Here is a 19,084-nt window from a genome sequence, read left to right on the forward strand (position 1 = left end):
ATTTAAATAGTGATACAGCAAATAATGAAATCTCCTATATGTAATTATATTTCTTTCGTTCGAAAATGTAAGAATTCACAATCTCCTATGCCCTGCTGCCATAGAAGAATAAATGTGTTCTTTCTTCCTACTGAAAAATTTCTTATTTTGCACATAGCCTAGAACTTATTGCAGGAACAACGACGATATTTGAAATGTGTTAGGACGACATCATGCTACAACCACATATGTTGTCTTATCAGTTACCACCAAGGAAATCTCCTCCAGTGAAGGGGTAATGGGAAAAGAGGCGTGCTGATCTTTTAGGATCAAAACCACATTCAAAAGCAGACCTTTCTCGATTTTCAATTGATTTTTTTGATAGGGTTCTTGGGGAAAGTGCAGGTAGGTTTCACCGTTTGAGACGGACTGAAAGTAAGATGGGACCAACCAGCGTATCAGGTGAATAAATAGCACTACCGATCCTAATGGCGTCTAGCGAAATAACGGCGCAACGCCGAGCTTAAGTTGTCTGACAAAAAACGTTTGTTTTGGACTCTTATACCGTCAATTAAATTAATGCATGGACTTCTGGGACACTCTGTATGTATGAAGTGGTACAAGATTTGCATTGTCGTTCGTTTTAAATTAACTGTTTTAGATTAATTACTTTGGAAATAGTAACACGAAGTGAGATTCTTGGTATCAGTGGGTTGGGAATGATAGGATGACGTCTCTCTCTCTCTCTCTGTTGGAAGAAAAGTTTCCCACTTGTACGTGGACATTCTTAAAATACTCGAAAGTGGAATGAAATGCGTGGCAGCGGACGTAACGAAAGCCGTCCACTTCTACGCATTATGTTTCGACACAAAAACACGAAACATCCTATCTCGGACCAGCATGCGGTCCTCTGCGAGACAGTAAATTATCTTCCGTTGCATCACTACACTGCCACAACGAATAAAAGCACGAGTATCATGTTTTGCTTTTCCCGTATATGCTGAAGCCAGTTTTCTGATATTATACAAGATACCTTCGCGCCAGTTCTAGCAGGCTACTCATGAAAGAATGTGATTCCTTGCATACCTTGCAGTATTTATGGTGGACAGGCTATGAAAACTGTTTACCTCTTAATTCTTCCACTCCTATCACTCTCCTCTCTCGTCCTTTGAGGGTGGCGCAGTCCAGAACACGAATTCCGATTCGATTCTCGTCGCTGACTGGGAACAAGGTCGGAATTATTTTACTTTTTTTTTAGTTGGTTATTTAATGACGCTGTATCAACTACTAGGTTATTTAGCGTCTATGAGATTGGTGATAGCGAGATGATATTTGGCGAGATGAGACCGAGGATTCGTCATAGATTACCTTGCATTCACATTACGGTTGGGGAAAACCTCGGAAAAAACCCAACCAAGTAATCAGCCCAAGCGGAAATCGAACCCGCGCCCGAACGCAACCGGTATGGCATAGTTGTGCCTCACGGTCAATCGGGAGGACTAGGCATGGCATAGTTGCGCCCCGAAGAAATCAGGTAGCAGAATGGACATGGCATAGTTGCGCCCCGAAGAAATCAGGTAGCAGAATGGACATGGCGTAGTTTCGCCCCGAAGAAATCAGGTAGCAGAATGGACATGGCATAGTTGCGCCCCGAAGAAATCAGATAGCAGAATGGACATGGCATAGTTGCGCCCCGAAGTAATCAGGTAGCAGAATGGACCTGACATAGTTGCGCCCCGAAGAAATCAGGTAGCAGAATGGACATGGCATAGTTGCGCCCCGAAGAAATCAGGTAGCAGAATGGACATGGCATAGTTGCGCCCCGAAGAAATCAGGTAGCAGAATGGACATGGCATAGTTGCGCCCCGAAGAAATCAGATAGCAGAATGGACATGGCATAGTTGCGCCCCGAAGTAATCAGGTAGCAGAATGGACCTGGCATAGTTGCGCCCCGAAGAAATCAGGTAGCAGAATGGACATGGCATAGTTGCGCCCCGAAGAAATCAGGTAGCAGAATGGATCTGGCATAGTTGCGCCCCGAAGAAATCAGGTAGCAGAATGGACATGGCATAGTTGCGCCCCGAATAAATCAGATAGCAGAATGGACATGGCGTAGTTTCGCCCCGAAGACATCAGGTAGCAGAATGGACATGGCATAGTTGCGCCCCGAAGAAATCAGATAGCAGAATGGACATGGCATAGTTGCGCCCCGAAGAAATCAGGTAGCAGAATGGACCTGGCATAGTTGCGCCCCGAAGAAATCAGGTAGCAGAATGGACATGGCATAGTTGCGCCCCGAAGAAATCAGGTAGCAGAATGGACATGGCATAGTTGCGCCCCGAAGAAATCAGGTAGCAGAATGGACATGGCATAGTTGCGCCCCGAAGAAATCAGGTAGCAGAATGGACATGACATAGTTGCGCCCCGAAGAAATCAGGTAGCAGAATGGACATGGCATAGTTGCGCCCTGAAGAAATCAGGTAGCAGAATGGACCTGGCATAGTTGCGCTCCGATGGACATAGTACACGAAATAAATAAATTACTTAAAAATATTATAATGGTAGCTACATTGAAATCAGGTAGGCCTAGCGTATAATCACTTTTGCTATTTGAAAGAACACATTTTTTCATCGATCACACACAATAAATAACTGCTTTTTGTGTTTGTACACCGATATCTTAACCCTACGGTACAGGGTTTCGAAAATTGAAACTTAGAACCATTGTGAATTGTCAAGTCTTTACCCTTTTCACTAAACTTAACATTCATTTTAAATTAACCTCACTATACGCCACAGACTGTGTGAAAATCACTAATAAAATGTCAAGACTGCTAAGACCCCATATTCCAACGGCTCACTCATTTGAATATGTCAGTTAGTAAAGTACTGCCAACCACATGGTGTTCATTTTTTACGGTAGGCTATCGATAATCACTGCATGAACAGTAGAAAAACAGTTAATGAAGTACTGCCAACCTCATGATGTTCATTTTTACGGTAGGCTATCGACAATCGCAGCATGAACAGTAGAAAAACAGTTAATAAAGTACTGCCAAACTCATGATGTTCATTTTTACGGTAGGCTATCGACAATCGCAGCATGAACAGTAGAAAAACAGTTAATAAAGTACTGCCAACCTCATGATGTTCATTTTTACGGTAGACTATCGATGCTCGCTGAATAAACAGTAGAAAAACAGTTAATAAAGTACTGCCAACTTCATGGTGTTCATTTTAATAAATATTAAATCGAATAAGAAATCAATAAGGTTGGTTGGTTACTAGGCTCGAGTTCCCGTAATGTCTTTTTCTCTACCTATTTCTTCGGGGCACAACTATGCCATTCCCTTTTCTCTACCTGATGGGAACGGGGCGCAACTATGCCCACAAAATAGGGACCCTTTTTTATCTGCTGCATCTTATCTGACCGTGGGGCGCAACTACGCCCTGCCCAACGCAACTTCAGACCGGTAGGCAAGCGCCTTAACCGACTGAACCACGCTGGTGGCCTTCTTTTACTCCAAGGCAAATGTTACATGTCACTTCTTGAGATTCTTCAAAAGCGAGCATTTAAAATTTGAGCGGTCCTATAAAATAATAGTTATCATTAATATTTGAGGAGAAAAATTCGCTCCGGCGTCGGGGATCAAACCCGGGTCCTTAGAGGGTTCGATCCGGTGCTGTGGATTGAATTCGGCGTAGCTCAGTGGTCAGAGTGCTTGGTACGTAGAACCAGGGACCCGGGTTCGATCCCCGGCGCCGGAGCGAATTTTTCTCCTCAAATATTAATTGTCAATATTACAGATATTATTCAGTAGGACAAATTAATAAATCTATAATAGTTATCATGTTTTATAACAACGGATTAGAGAGAAAAATAATGGAGATATGCAGCATATCATATTTACTACAATACAGATACCATCAGAATGTACAGTAGTGGCAAAAAAAAAAAAACCGGACCGACTCTTGTAGCTGATTTCAAAGCCTCGTTCACTCCAGAGCACGATAGACTGGTAAATAAAACTTTCGTGGTTCGAATCCTGCCTGGGAAGGAAACTTTTTTTGTTCCTTATTCAAATTTATTCCCAATACTTTTCGATTGCTGGTAAAATTATTGTTCTGGGAATAATAAGTTAATGAAGTAGTAAAATATCGCTGCAATCGAAAAGTATTGGGAATAAATTTGAATAAGGAACAAAAAAAAAAAATGTTCCTTTCCCAGGCAGGATTCGAACCACGAAAGTCTTAGTTACCAGTCTGTCGTGCTCTGGAGTGAACATGGCTCTGAAATCAGCTACAAGGGTCTGTCCGGTTTTTTTTGCCACTACTGTACAACATATCGCAAAATCTCATTTTCTCCAAAAATTGACTTATATCGTTTGCCCTGAAATCACAGAATTGCTTATAACACATGTCAACACACGCTCTCGCCATGAAACAATAGACCTACTAACAATACCATTCCATCGCACTTCCTCATACTCATCCTCTTTCGCAATAGCCCTGCCAAGACTCTGGATTTCGCTACTATCAGGGACTGTCTAAATAAGATTGAATTCAAACACAAACTTAATAGGCACTTGATCAGTAATTGAGACTCGTTCAGACATGACTTCTTGTAAATAGTTCTCTTATTCTAGCACAAAATATTTCAGTATCCTGTAATTTCATCACTGTATAATTTTATTCTAGGTTTAATTTGAACTTCAGTAAAAAAAAAAAAACCTTTCTTTGTTCTTAAGTACTACAATAAATTGTCTAGCCTTTATTAATCAGGTAATCTTTTCGTGTTTTGATTTTTATTGTAATTGTAAATTTAATAGGCTATTAATTTGTAATTATAATTTTAATTGTGTTCTTCATATTGTAGTTGTAATCCTCTTTCAGATGGGAAGAGAAGGCCTAATGGCCTTGGCTTATCTCTACCAAGTTAAATAAATAAATACTAAATAAATAAGTAAATGAAGGAATACTTATACTACTTAATGCCTTTTAAGGAACCCGGAGGTTCATTGCCGCCCTCACATAAGCCCGCCATCGGTCCCTATCCTTAGCAAGATTAATCCAGTCTCTATCAACATTTCCCACCTCCCTCAAATCCATTTTAATATTATCTTCCCATCTACGTCTCGGCCTCCCCAAAGGTCTTTTTCCCTCCGGCCTCCCAACTAACACTCTATATGAATTTCTGGATGCGCCCATACGTGCTGCATGCCCTGCCCATCTCAAACGTCTGGATGTAAATGAAGGAATAAATAAATAAAATTAAACAAGTAAATAAAACTAAGTAAATAAGTAAATAAAATAAATAAGTAAGAATGAATGTATAAATGAATGATAATAGAATAGAATAAATATTCATAGTGTTTAGTTACGATATGGAAATTGGTTTACTGTATTTTTTGTTCTGAATAAATATATTTTATTTGGAGGTAAAAATACTGAGGTAGTAGGCCTACTAATAAATTGAAAGGAATTTGTTTTGGAGAGTTTCCATTTCAGTAAATTTGTCTGAAGACTAGGTATACGTCATTTGTGCTCTTGTAGCAGAGTTACCCTGTTCATCGAGAATTTTTCACATTCAAGGCTGTATTTATCTTAAGCCCGCATAATGGGCTTTAAACTAACCGGACTTAAAGCGGGATTCCCGTGCGTGGAGAGGCATGACGCTGGTACGGGAAGTACGTAAGTTGGCTGAGAGCCGAGGGTTAGGATACTAGAGTATTCTGCAAGAGAAGCTGTCAACGGCTAAGTGAAGAAACTGCATTAACTCGGTAGGAAAGTACATCAAGCAATATACAGTATGTGGAAAGTTAGTTTTTAGTAAGCATATGAAATTCTGCGGTGACTGAGTGGTTCCATTTTTGTTTAACATTATTCTTAGTGCTTCCTTTTGATAGAATAAAATATTAGCAACATATGTTCCATGTTCCCATACATAATACGCGTTGTAGATAGTCCTTAACAGATGCGTACGTGTTTGAAATCAAAATACGGGATGATTCACGAAGAAAGGTAAAATATTTAGGATACAATATCTTAAGCTCAACATCTTTTTTGGTGAAAAAGTTCATATAGGTCCGTTTTCGATCGATGGCGGAGCTAGATGCATTTTTTTTTGGTAAAACCTCGCCTCAATGTGAATCAGACGTTACCATATGCAGCTGACGTGAGACAAGGTCACCTATCGCAATGAATGACGTAACATTGGAATCAACATTGTGAGCGATGTGGAGCAAGAGAAATTCATTCACCTCACAAACCGATGTTGAAATTCTCCTCCGCTAGATCCATCTACAGTAGTAACTTCAAGGAGCCAACTTTAGAACAAAAACTTACTAAATTTGTAATCAGAAATTTGTAAAAAAAAAAAAAAAAAAAAAAGAATTCTTTGATTAAAAGATAATTGACTACTCTTTAGTCCACACCTGTGGAGTAACGGCTAGTGCGCTTGGCCGCGAAACCAGATGGCCCGGGTTCGATTCCCGGTCGGGGCATGTTACCTGGTTGAGTTTTTTTGGGGGTTTTCCCTCAACCCAATATGAGCAAATGCTGGGCAGCTTTCGGTGCTGGACCCCGGACTCATTTCACCGGCATTATCACCTTCATCTCATTCAGACGCTAAATAACCTAAGCTGTTGTTAAGGCGTCGTAAAATAACCTACTAAAAAAAAAGACTGCTCTTTAAATGCCACGCCCCCTACAGCCTTAATTAAAAACTTTTTAAACATATTTGTAATCAGACATTGAACTAAATCCATTTGGGGTATGAAAATATACATTCTAAAGTCGTGAAATAGACAATATGTATGTATGTATATTTAAATGTTCATGGTTTTCAGTGGAGTCTCACCTTAAGTTATTTATATAAAGAAGGACATCTGATCGAATTAGAAAGCTAGCTTAAAAAATAGAGAGTTAAAAATAAATGAAACCAAAAGTCAACGTTTTTTAATTGCAAGCAAAAATTACATACAATAACAAATATTTTACAACACTATTGTAATACTCGTATATGAATATTCTTCAAAATTCGAAATTGATTACCAACCTCATAGTAAAATAGCCTTACTTACTTACTTACAAATGGCTTTTAAGGAACCAGAAGGTTCATTGCCGCCCTCACATAAGCCCGCCATCGGTCCCTATCCTGTGCAAGATTAATCCAGTCTCTATCATTATATCCTTCCTCCCTCAAATCCATTTTAATATTATCCTCCCATCTACGTCTCGGCCTCCCTAAAGGTCTTTTTCCCTCCGGTCTCCCAACTAATACTCTATATGCATTTCTGGATTCGCCCATACGTGCTACATGCCCTGCCCATCTCAAACGTCTGGATTTAATGTTCCTAATTATGTCAGGTGAAGAATACAATGTGTGCAGTTCTGCGTTGTGTAACTTTCTCCATTCTCCTGTAACTTCATCCCGCTTAGCCCCAAATATTTTCCTAAGCACTTTATTCTCAAACACCCTTAACCTATGTTCCTCTCTCAGAATGAGAGTCCAAGTTTCACAACCATACAGAAGAACCGAAAATAGCCTACATATTACAAATTATTGTATAAATACAATGTAACTGGGTCACACCCGAAAAAGGAAGATGCTTGAGGTCGGGTGTAACCAATAATGAAAACTGGATAGAAGAAAAAAAATAATAAATAAAATAATAATAATAATAATAATAATATAATAATATGTAAATAATAATAATAATAATATAATAATATGTAAATAATAATAATAATAATAATAATAATAATAATAATAATCACAACTGTGATTAAACTGTTAAATGTAATTACACATAAAGTTTAAAAAGAATAAGAATAAAAACAAAAACAAACAAACGCTACCATAGCCTACCGTATACATAAACATACTAAACGTGTTACATTTACACTAAGAATCAGTTCCTGTCTGGCTGTGCAACTGAACAATCATATCATATCCGAACCTGAAGATGTGAAATATTTAGGAATGCATCTAGATCGCCGGTTAACTTGGAAAAAGCATATCTGGACTAAACGGAAACAACTACATCTTAAATTCAACAAATATATACTGGTTTATCAGACGTAGATCACAACTATCAGCGGCAAGTAAATAAATTAACACTTTATAAAGCCTTTGTAAAACCCATATGGACTTAGGAATTCAACTTCGGGGCACTGCAAGCAACTCTAACGTCGAGATACTGGAGCGATTCCAATAAAAGGCACTGCGAACAATTGGCAACGTCCCATGGTACATCAACAGCAGATACATCTATCATGATTTTCATATCTCAGCAGTCAAACAAGAAATAGCATATTACAATCTCGCCTATCAGAAACGTTTAAACAACCATCCAAATTCATTAGCAGTGAATTTATTGGAAAGCAGTACTCTTCTCCAGAATAGACATAAGAGACATAAGCTACTGTTTTAGATTTAATCTATAGTATATTCTTATGGAAGAACAGTTAGGAGAAGAGCAGTTTGGCTTCAGGAAGGAAAAAGGTAAGAGAGATGCAATTGGAGTGCTACGGATAATCGGTGAAAGATACTTAGAGAAGAATAAAGAAGTGTATGATATTTGTGGACCTAGAAAAGGCTTTTGTCAGGGTGGATTGGAATAAACTGATGGGGATCCTAAAGAAAATTATTGTGGATTGAAAAGAGAGAAGACTGTTCAGTAATCTTTATATGAAACAACGAGTCAAAGTCAGGATAGGAGAAGAAATGTCAGAAGGAAGTGAAATAGGGAGAGGAGTACGTCAAGGATGTCCTTTATCACCTACCCTGTTCAACATCTACTTGGAGGATTTAATAAATAACTGTTTTCAGAACATGAGAGGAGTGATAGTAGGAGGGAGAAGAATAAAGTGTATAAGATTTGCTGATGATATGGCGTTGTTAGCAGAAGAGGAGATGATACTAAAGGATATGCTACTGGAGCTAAATGACAGCTGTTAGCAGTATGGGATGAAGATAAATGCAAATAAGACGAAGACCATGGTCATAGGAAGAAAAATACAGAAGATAAACTTGCGAATTCTAAATGAGACATCAGAGCAAGTGGACAGCTTCAGATACTTGGGGTGTACTACAAGCAGTAACATGAGCTGCTACCAGGAAGTCAAAAGGAGGATAGCAATGGCAAAAGAAGCTTTTAATAGAAAAAGGAGCATTTTCTGCGGGGCTCTGGAAAAAGAACTAAGGAAGAGACTAGTGAAGTGCTTTGTATGGAGAATGGCATTGTATGAAGCAGAAACGTGGAAAAAAAATTATGGTTTATTTAGCGACGCTCGAACTGCAGAGGTTATATCATCGTCGCCGGTGTGCCGGAATTTTTGTCCCGCAGGAGTTCTTTTACATGCCAGTAAATCTACTGACTTGAGCCTGTCGCATTTAAACACACTTAAATGCCATCGACCTCGGCCGGGATCGAACCCGCAACCTCGAACATAGAAGGCCAGCGCTATACCAACTGCGCTACCGAGGGCGACTGAAACATGGACATTAGGACGAAGTGTAACAAGTGGACAGCTTCAAATTCTTGTGGTGTACCATAAGCAGTAGCATGAGCTGCTGGTAGGAAGGTAAAAGTAGAATAGCAATGACAAAGGAAGCTTTTTAATAAAAAAAAAAGGAACATTTCCTGCGGACTTCTGAGAGACTAGTGAAGTGCTTCGTGTGAAGTGTTCCATTGTATGGGGCAGAAATATGGACATTACAACGAAGTGAAGAAAAACGATTGGAAGAATTTTAAATGTGGATATGGAGAAGAATAGAGCATATGGATAGCCTATTAGCTGCAATATGCAACGTGACAAAGAAATCGAATTGCTACTACGGTCGTAAAACGTGTAATGAGAAAGTATGTGTGATCTTAGTGATGTTCATTTTTTATTTAGAGTAATGGAAACTGTCCAGAGAAGAGCCCTTGCAACTTTCACACTTTCTGTTGCAGATAATGTCATGTGCAAAGTACTGCCCGACTGTGTTAGTTGCAGGAATGTCTGGTTACGCTGATGTAGCGAAATATAACGCAGGTGGAACCCCGTGTCCATTAAATATTGGTGAAACAATCATGTGACGCGAATCGTGGTTGGTCCGTCTCATTGTCGAGTTAAATAATTTGACCCGAATTAGTCCAGTGACGTTTTAGTTGGAGACGCTGTCACTTTCTTGTTGCTGCCATTACCCCACTAGCAGGTGAGGGCAGCCCACTGCGTGTCTTCCTAACATCCCCGCTATCGATTGATGCGGCCGTCACGTACGGCATGTTCCTGCATTTCAGTTTTTCAAAGTCGTTAATGAAAGTTTTGACATCGGCTAGTTAGAATGACGTTGGAAGAAGATAGAAAATTTACTTTCCCGGTCTTTTTATTTTATAGAGCACGGTGGTTATCATATACACTTTAGATCTACATTGGTACGTCCGGGGTTCGATCCCAGGGGCCAGCTACCCTGATATAAGTCGTAGCGTCTTTGGCTCAACTGTTATCTATTAGGCGCATGGGCCGGAGACTGTCCTCGCACATATTTCGGACTTGCTCCGATACAGTCTGATCCGTTTGGGTATGGATAATATTAATTTATTATTATAAAGCTATTATGATACTAGAAAAAATTTCTTGCAAGTTATATTATGGTTAAAAGATGGGAGTTTCCATATATGACAATCAACAATGCATAATTTGAAAGGACAAATGAAAATCGTAGATGATTAAAATGGCTACTACAAATCAACAGCGGACACAATGTATTTGCGTTCTTTGGAATGCTAAATTTGAGAGTGTTAAAAGAGTTCAAAGGAAATTTCGACGTGAATATGGTGTGCATAATGTGCCTAAATACGATTCCATAATGTTATAGTATCGAACAATTGTAGAAACAGGTTATGTGTTAAAAAAAAAAAAACAACATGCAGGAGGTCGCAGGCGAAACCCAGTACAAGAAGCAGCTATCCCTTGGCTTGGTCCCCAAACTCCCCAGATCTAACCCCTCCTGACTTCTTCGTGTGAGGTTTTGTTAAAGACATTGTCTATTCACAGAAACCTAGGAACATTGATGATCTGACAGTAAAAATTACTCAAGCTTTTCAACAAATCACCCGTCTTATGTTACAACGGACATGGGCTGAATTGCATCACCGTTATGAGATGTGCAGGATGCGCAATGGGGGTCATGTTGAGCTCTGAGGAATCTCCCATCTTTCAGTGTCGTATGCACAACGTTTCAACAAATAAAGTTGAGTAGTAAATGTTTAACGGTATTTTTATTTTATCCATACCCAAACGGATCACCCTGTACTATCCGGGTACACTAAAAGAATTGAAATTTTTATACTGACTGGATTAATTTTTATTTCAGGTCACTCATACATTTAAAACTGAAATTATGGCTCTGCTGCTATAGCATGCCAAAGATGCTAGAATTTTTTTTCAGGCATCTTATAATTTGTGGGAGTAGATACATTTTGAAAAAGTTAATTTTTAAAGGAATTTTAATAAATCAGAAACTATTAAACTAGTACTAATGAATTAGAATTAGGCTTTTGGGTAATCCACAGTGTCCTGGAGCTTGACATCTCCTTTTTTTTATTTTATGCTTTGTTGTAATTGCAAGAATTTTGGTATTCTCGTGTCACGACATCTAGAAAGGAAGGTTAGTGAACATAATAATTTGTTTTTTCAAAAGTAGATTTTCAAACGTTCTAATATTACTGTGTTAAGTTCCAGGACACGGTGAGGTACCCAAAAGCGTGATTCTATTCACAGTCACCGTGGAAGCCTAAAAACTCATACCAATACCACAATCTAGTATATACAGTCACGAAGCTCAATACTTACTAAATATGCAAACGTAGACAGTTTAAATACGCATCCATAGATAGTTGCTCACCACCAGGATCGCTACTATCGCCTCATCACAGACCCTTTCCCCAGCAGACGTGTATTGTACTTTCGATATCGTATATACACCTTCCTTCCACTTTTGAAATATGAAACACATAAGGTTTATGTAATATATTATTATTTTCATAAAGCATATATTATATTTTATAAAGCCACCTTCCTGGATCTTTCGGAAGAAGGATAACTCTGACCTCTTTTTCTTACAATATTTATAGAACCACAAATGTCTCCTTGTCCCATATTATTATTCAAATTATTGTACTCCTATGAAATTAGTGTACGTACGATTTTGTTACTTCGTCTCTTGGGTAAATACAATAATTCAGTACTCAATTGTAGTATTAAAATACAGACAAATAGAATGTGACGGGTGTCATATATGACATTATATTTAATTATAATGTATAATTGCGAATTTAGGAATATAAGTTAAATATAGTAAACATAACCTACAATTTTCATATGAATGGCAAGGCATTGGAGATCACTAAATTTAGACAGAAAGGGACAACTGGTACAGTAGACATAACCTATAATTTCAACATATCTAAATATCCGTGCGGTGTAATTGAAAATTATTGAATCGTGCATAAATGAATGTACAAGAATTTCGCAATATTTAATCGAAATAAAGGCAGGTATTACACATATAAACAACATAATTTTCACACCATAAATAATATTACATTTTAACTCGCAAGTGAATTATGTCTGAAGTGTCTCATAATCATAGTTTTAAATTTTATTAATGGAATTACACTACATTTTAGAGAAACATATGTTACTGTTTATGCATTCCAACTAATTTATATGGTTGAAACGCTGCACTTCGTGATCGGGTTAAGCGAGCTACATGGTCTGCCTTACGGCCTGTATTAGATCACGATGGCTGTGGCACAGTCTATTGTTCCTAGTACTCACAGGGCTCCAAGCGGCTAGCAACTATCGCGACAAATGCAAAAAATCACCCCAAGCTTCTTGACTGTATATAATAGACTGTGCCAATACTATTGAAACTTGGAGGCATTAATACTAATAGCAAGATGTTGCCTATAAAAAAAAAAAAAACTAGGACTGTAGCTTAACAAAAGCGGAAAGTAGAAATTTCATCTATTTCATTCCTATAGATTTCTCCTAATAGATCGGCTCCTTATATTACGATTCTGTACAACTGATATTTTCTGTATTTTAAGAGGGAACACTCGAGTATCTCTTTCTCTATGTCACTGGCTGAACGAAGAGAGGTTATGGATGGATCTTAGAATAATGCACAGTTCCCTGGTGTGAATAGGGTCCAGGATCGTACACACATTCCTAATAATCTTGTACATCCTTTTCCTTTATAGATATTCCATCTTCTTTATGTAATATATTTAAATCTAGTAATTAAGTGTATGGATACTTCAACCTCACATTGGGATAAAATCTTTTTGCATTTAATTTTCCATTTTGTACGATTTTAACCTAACCACTGAAAAACAAATGCAACTCGCAAATATAACAGCGCCCAAAGGCAAACAAATGCAACGTGAAAATGTGGGACACGTTCATTTCAATGTAGAACGGAGTAAGCGCAGTCGTTTTTAGACTTTGACTATTACCTTTGCAGAGAAATGGATGCTTTCCTTTAGTCATTTTGTATAGAAAAAGTGTACCATCATTACGCTTGTTAAATGTGGTGTCAGCTAACCATATTTAAGTAATCGGTGATTAATGATTATGAATGGTGCACAGAAATTAGATTTTAACCACGGTTACTGTTTAACCGTCGTTTCGTAATCTACAAGTATGATTACTGCGTTTTTAGCTGAGATTGATGCACTTCGCCATAAAATTTTCACTAAATCACGTAAAAGTCCGTATTTTTCTTCACGAACTCATTTTTTTTTTTGTTTACTGACCACATACTAGGCCACTCACAATCATTTTCTTGCATAAATGGACTTGGGTCGGGATTATTCGGTGAATTTTGCATTGTTAATGACGGTCCCAATGAATCCAAGTTGGTTTTGATCAATTCTTGAGTGTTTTCCACTGCTTCAGGCGATTGTCCAGATGTTTCTGTTTTCAGTTTCTTCGCAGATAGGGGAGAAAACCAGGATGTAATCTTTCTTGCAGACATTATTCCACATGGAGCACGTTTATATTATAGATACAACAACCATACACCGTCAGCAACCACAACAAGCATTAGGTCAACTATCGATATTAAATCGAGGGTCGAAAACGACGAAAATAGCATCGATCGAACGTATTGAACTTATCGGAAAGTACGAATCGATATGCGACTTAGTTTTTAGTAAAGCTCTGATAACCATATAACGAAATTCATACACGCAAAGTCTTGAAATATAAATGTTAATGAAATTATGTTCCTAAATAGCCTTTTAGGCCTATAGATAAAATAATCATATACCTCCAGTGAGAAGGTGCCGGAACCTCGTTCCGGAGCATTCCGGTTGAAAAAACCTCTGCTCTACAGTCCCCTCACTTTGCGAGATCCCAAGCCAGGTCTTCAGGACAAATAAAAATGGATGAAAGTTGTACACATTCGTGTTTAATAAATACTTATTAATATACTCGTTTTCAAAACATACAGTTGTTACTTCTATAACATAGCATCAGAAATTGAAAGTTTGCTTGTGATGTAATAGCGTTCTATGTCTTCGAGGACTACATAATGGTATTTGACGATGCTATCTCACCTGACAAGATTCTAAGAGAGTGATACTGGAATTTAGCATGACCCACTGACTGGTTGCCCCTGAAAACGTGACATCACTCTTGTGCGGCAAGTTTCAAGATTCCAAAGTGTTTGGAAGGAAATATATCTCAGTCGTCTTTTACTCTCTTACTCCGTGCTTTAATTTCATACAAAATAGGCCTACATTCGTACGTACACTGGAGTGCAAAAGAAATGTCAATAGGAAATTATATTGTTTTCTGAGGACTACCAAACATGGCGAGGTGGAAAGCTATTTTCCTGAGATTAGTTTTTTTAAACATGTAAATACTACTTTTATAACATATTCACGTTATTATTTAATATGAATTGATTCATATACTTTTATTTTACAACATTAATAAGAATACTACACGAAAATAGTGAAACTGCAGTTTGTATGGTATTCCACAGCCTTCCTTATTATCCATGGATGATATCATTGTTACAATCTATATATTATATACGGCCAGTTACGTTTCATATTGTGTTAACAAAAAATGTATCAATTTTATTATAAATACTAGCCGTACCCGTGAGCTCCGCTGCACCCGTTAGAAATAAATATAAAGTAATTACATAATTAAAATAGGACATTTGATCCAGGGAACATTCGTGTTTTATAGGAGGATAAATCGTTTATTATATTACTTAATTTAAATTGTATTAAAAAAATTAAAATGCGGTCGTTTTGATCTAGAGACCACATAGGAAATTTAGGAAACGAATGCCTGTCAAGTTTTCTGTGCATAAGAAGCTATTTTAATCTTGTTAAATGTTATGTTTTATTTAACGACGCTCGCAACTGCAGAGGTTATATCAGCGTCGCCGGATGTGCCGGAATTTTGTTCCGCAGGAGTTCTTTTACATGTCAGTAAATGTACTCACATGAGCCTGTCGCATTTAAGCACACTCAGCTATTTTAATCTTACCTGTCCTCGATTCACTCAGAAGTTACTGTAATAACATTATAGCATTATGTCCATCTAGAGAAACTACACTTTCCAATGGTCAATTAATAATTAATTATACAAATCGGATAATTTAGCTTCCGATAATAGGCTACTTCATACAAACATAGAAACATTCTCTGTAGGCTATGTTTCATAGCTTTCGATTGTTGTTGTCCAAGGCCCCTTATAGACGAAGTCATTTGTTTTTTATTTCATTACACCGCCTTGGATGGCGTTGTTATTGTAATTTTGAAACTCGTTTATCTCATTAAATATCAGCCCTATCAAAATTTTGCACGGAATAAAACTTATCGGAAATCAGTTTTAAAGAAACTTTCGTTATGTAAAATTTTTCACAGAAATCAATAATAAGCGAGATATTTCTATTTATTTAATTCAGGCCCCCTTATAACCCCCGTTTCAAACAACGTATTTTGAATGCCATATAGCCTAAAATCTAAGTTACAACGAACTTAATTTATATGCCAATTTTCATCGAAATCTGTTCATCCATTATCGTGTGAAAAGGTAACAAACATCCAGACAGACAGATATACAAACAAAAATTTCAAAAAAGCGATTTTCGGTTTCAGGATGGTTAATTATACAGGTTAACACCAATTATTTTTGGAAAATCGAAAATTACCTGAAAAATTTCGGCTACAGATTAATTATTAGTATAGATATAGACCTAATATAAAATTTATAGTTAATTTATAGTTTCTTGAAGACACAAATGAACAAGCTGAATGATGTAATGATAACAGAGCAATAACAGAGTTTAAATGCAATGCCTTCTGTGTATCTCTGTTTCTATTGTTTTCTATGCGAAGTTTTCGTAACACGATAATATTTCAAGTCGATAGCGACTTTGACTCGGCATTTTTTTTTTCAACCTAGTGTACGTGTGTCAATATGTGAATAGAGCAGTATATGCGTGAATGCGAACATAGATAATAAATACGTACACATATACGTAAATATGCAAATACGTAAAGACAAATGCACGTGCGTACCTATTTAAATAAATTTATATACAGGATGAGGCAATTAAAACTAACACTTAAATGTCTCCTACAGTATTATTGTTATCGACGATCTGCTTTTGCTAGATTTAAGTGTACATATTAACTCACAAATTTAGCCTACAGAGAATGGATATTAATAATAAAAAAAGAGTATTTTCAACACAACGTTTTTTTAATGAAACAATAGTAATACGTTTAACAGAAATAAAATAAAATTAGAATAATAATGGCGTTCATCGCATGTACGAACATACAGACATCGTTGATGGTAAAGCGATTATCAATATTTCCTTTGTATATCAACGTAAACTACCGCGGTGTTCCAATATTATCGATTGATAAATGCTTCTGTTTAGCATGAAATTAATCCTTTTTCTGTTGTTATTGATATATGGATTTCGAATGAAATGTTTTTATATTTCAATATCGCAGTGTTGTTTAACATTTATCCTTTTCAGTCCACGGTTAGCGCGTCTGGCCACGAAACCAGGTGGCCCGGGTTCGAATCCCGGTCAGGACAAGTTACCTGGTTGAGGTGTTTTCTGGGGTTTTCCCTCAACTCAATTTGAGCAAATGCTGGGTAATTTTCGGTGCTGGACCGCGGACTCATTTCACCGGCATTATCACCATCTCATTCAGACGCTAAATAACCTAAGATGTTGATACAGCGTCGTAAAATAATCTACTTTACCCTTTTCGGTGCAGATGAATAATGGAGTTTAAATACAAAATCCATCCAATTTTATTGTAATTGAGTAATGCTTTGATGTTTGTTTGCAGAGGTGCTTTCTCAGTGGTGCGAAGATGCGTACAAAAATCCACAGGCTTGGAATTTGCGGCCAAGATCATCAACACCAAGAAATTGTCTGCCAGAGGTAAGACTTTGCATGCCATTTGTTTCGAACACTATAAAATCAGTCATACTTCATGCCTGACGACAGGGTAATCAGGAACTGGAATCTGCGAGGAGAAGAAGAATATTCGGTGCCGTGTTAGATGGCATCATGAAAACTGGATAAATTCCTTTAAGCAGTATTGCGTATTTACTCAGTAATCTCTGCCTTGTTATCCTGTGCAAAAGTGCAACATTTTCTCTGGTCTGATTCATTTGAACTTCGACAATCGTCGTTCGCTGTTTAATGCAATTACATTCGATTATAATCGAAATTCTACTAATCATCGCTTTTGCCGGATATTGTATCGGTACATTTGCCCTATATGACTAACATTCGCATTGTTTCGAGCATTCATTCACTCGTTCAATCAAAGAAGGAAGATTAATAAGCAACGAACTTCTTTAGGGGAAAAAGGTAAAGGTATCCCCGTAACATGCCATGAAGGCACTTGGGGGGCATGGAGGTAGAGCCCCATGCTTTCCATGACCTTGGCACTAGAATGAGGTGGTGTGGTCGGCACCACGCTCTGACCGCCTTTTACCCCCGGGAAAGACCCGGTACTCAATTTATAGGAGGCTGAGTGAACCTCGAGGCCGTTCTGAAAGTTTGGCAACGAGAAAAAAATCCTGATACCACCTGGGATCGAACCCCGGACCTTCCAGTCCGTAGCCAGCTGCTCTACCAACTGAGCTACCCGGCCGCCCTTCTTTAGGGGAAAGGATGGCTAAATTTGAATTTGCTTTCTAAATGATGAACAAATTTTTTTGTATGTAGAAATACCATTGCTGCAAAAAACCTCTAATAATGATAATAATAATAATAATAATAATAATAATAATAATAATAATAATAATACTTACTGGCTTTTAAGGAACCTGGAGGTTTATTGCCGCCCTCACATAAGCCCGTCATTGGTCCCTATCCTGAACAAGATTAATCCATTCTCTATCATCATACCCCACCTCCCTCAAATCCATTTCAATATTATCTTCCCATCTGCGTCTCAGCCTCCCTAAAGGTCTTTCTCCCTCCAGCCTCCCAACTAACACTCTATATGCAATAATAATAATAATAATAATAATAATAATAATAATAATAATAATAATAATTTATTTATTTAGAATATTAACGTGCAAAACAACAGCACAAGGCCAATTACAGTTTAGCACAAGATACAGAACAAAACAACAAATGATGATGAGAATGAATGATAGAAAATGGCAGTGAGATGAAATACAATCAATATAATAGTCAACATTAATCATTGACCAAGTGCAACAAAATAAATAGCACAAATAATTATTAAGATTAGTACAGTGACATAATTAAAATAATGGCAATTAAATAAAATGAATTACAAATGAATTAATGAAATCATATAAATGAAGACTGGAATAATAGAAGACACAGTGCATACAAATAATTATTAAAATTAGAGACAAATACAAATAAACGATAATGACAAAATGAATAGATAATAATAATAATAATAATAATAATAATAATAATAATAATAATAATAGTAATTTATTTATTTATACTGGCAGAGTTAAGGCCTTAAGGCCTTCTCTTACACTCTACCAGGTCACAAAGTAT

General features: G+C 37.2%; 1 protein-coding gene across 33 annotated transcripts in view; it reads left to right on the top strand.

Annotated features, from left to right (window-relative positions):
• Positions 1–19,084, top strand: part of CaMKII (Calcium/calmodulin-dependent protein kinase II) — a 502,734-nt gene that overhangs the window by 174,995 nt on the left and 308,655 nt on the right. For all 33 annotated transcript variants that reach the window (XM_069816423.1, XM_069816436.1, XM_069816437.1 and 30 more), the window contains exon 2: positions 17,373–17,467. In XM_069816423.1, the coding sequence (XP_069672524.1) occupies positions 17,373–17,467 (95 nt within the window). The remainder of the gene's footprint in view (positions 1–17,372; positions 17,468–19,084) is intronic.

The sequence above is a fragment of the Periplaneta americana genome, chromosome 17 (assembly GCF_040183065.1).
Source record: "Periplaneta americana isolate PAMFEO1 chromosome 17, P.americana_PAMFEO1_priV1, whole genome shotgun sequence".
Taxonomy (NCBI): Eukaryota; Metazoa; Arthropoda; class Insecta; order Blattodea; family Blattidae; genus Periplaneta; species Periplaneta americana.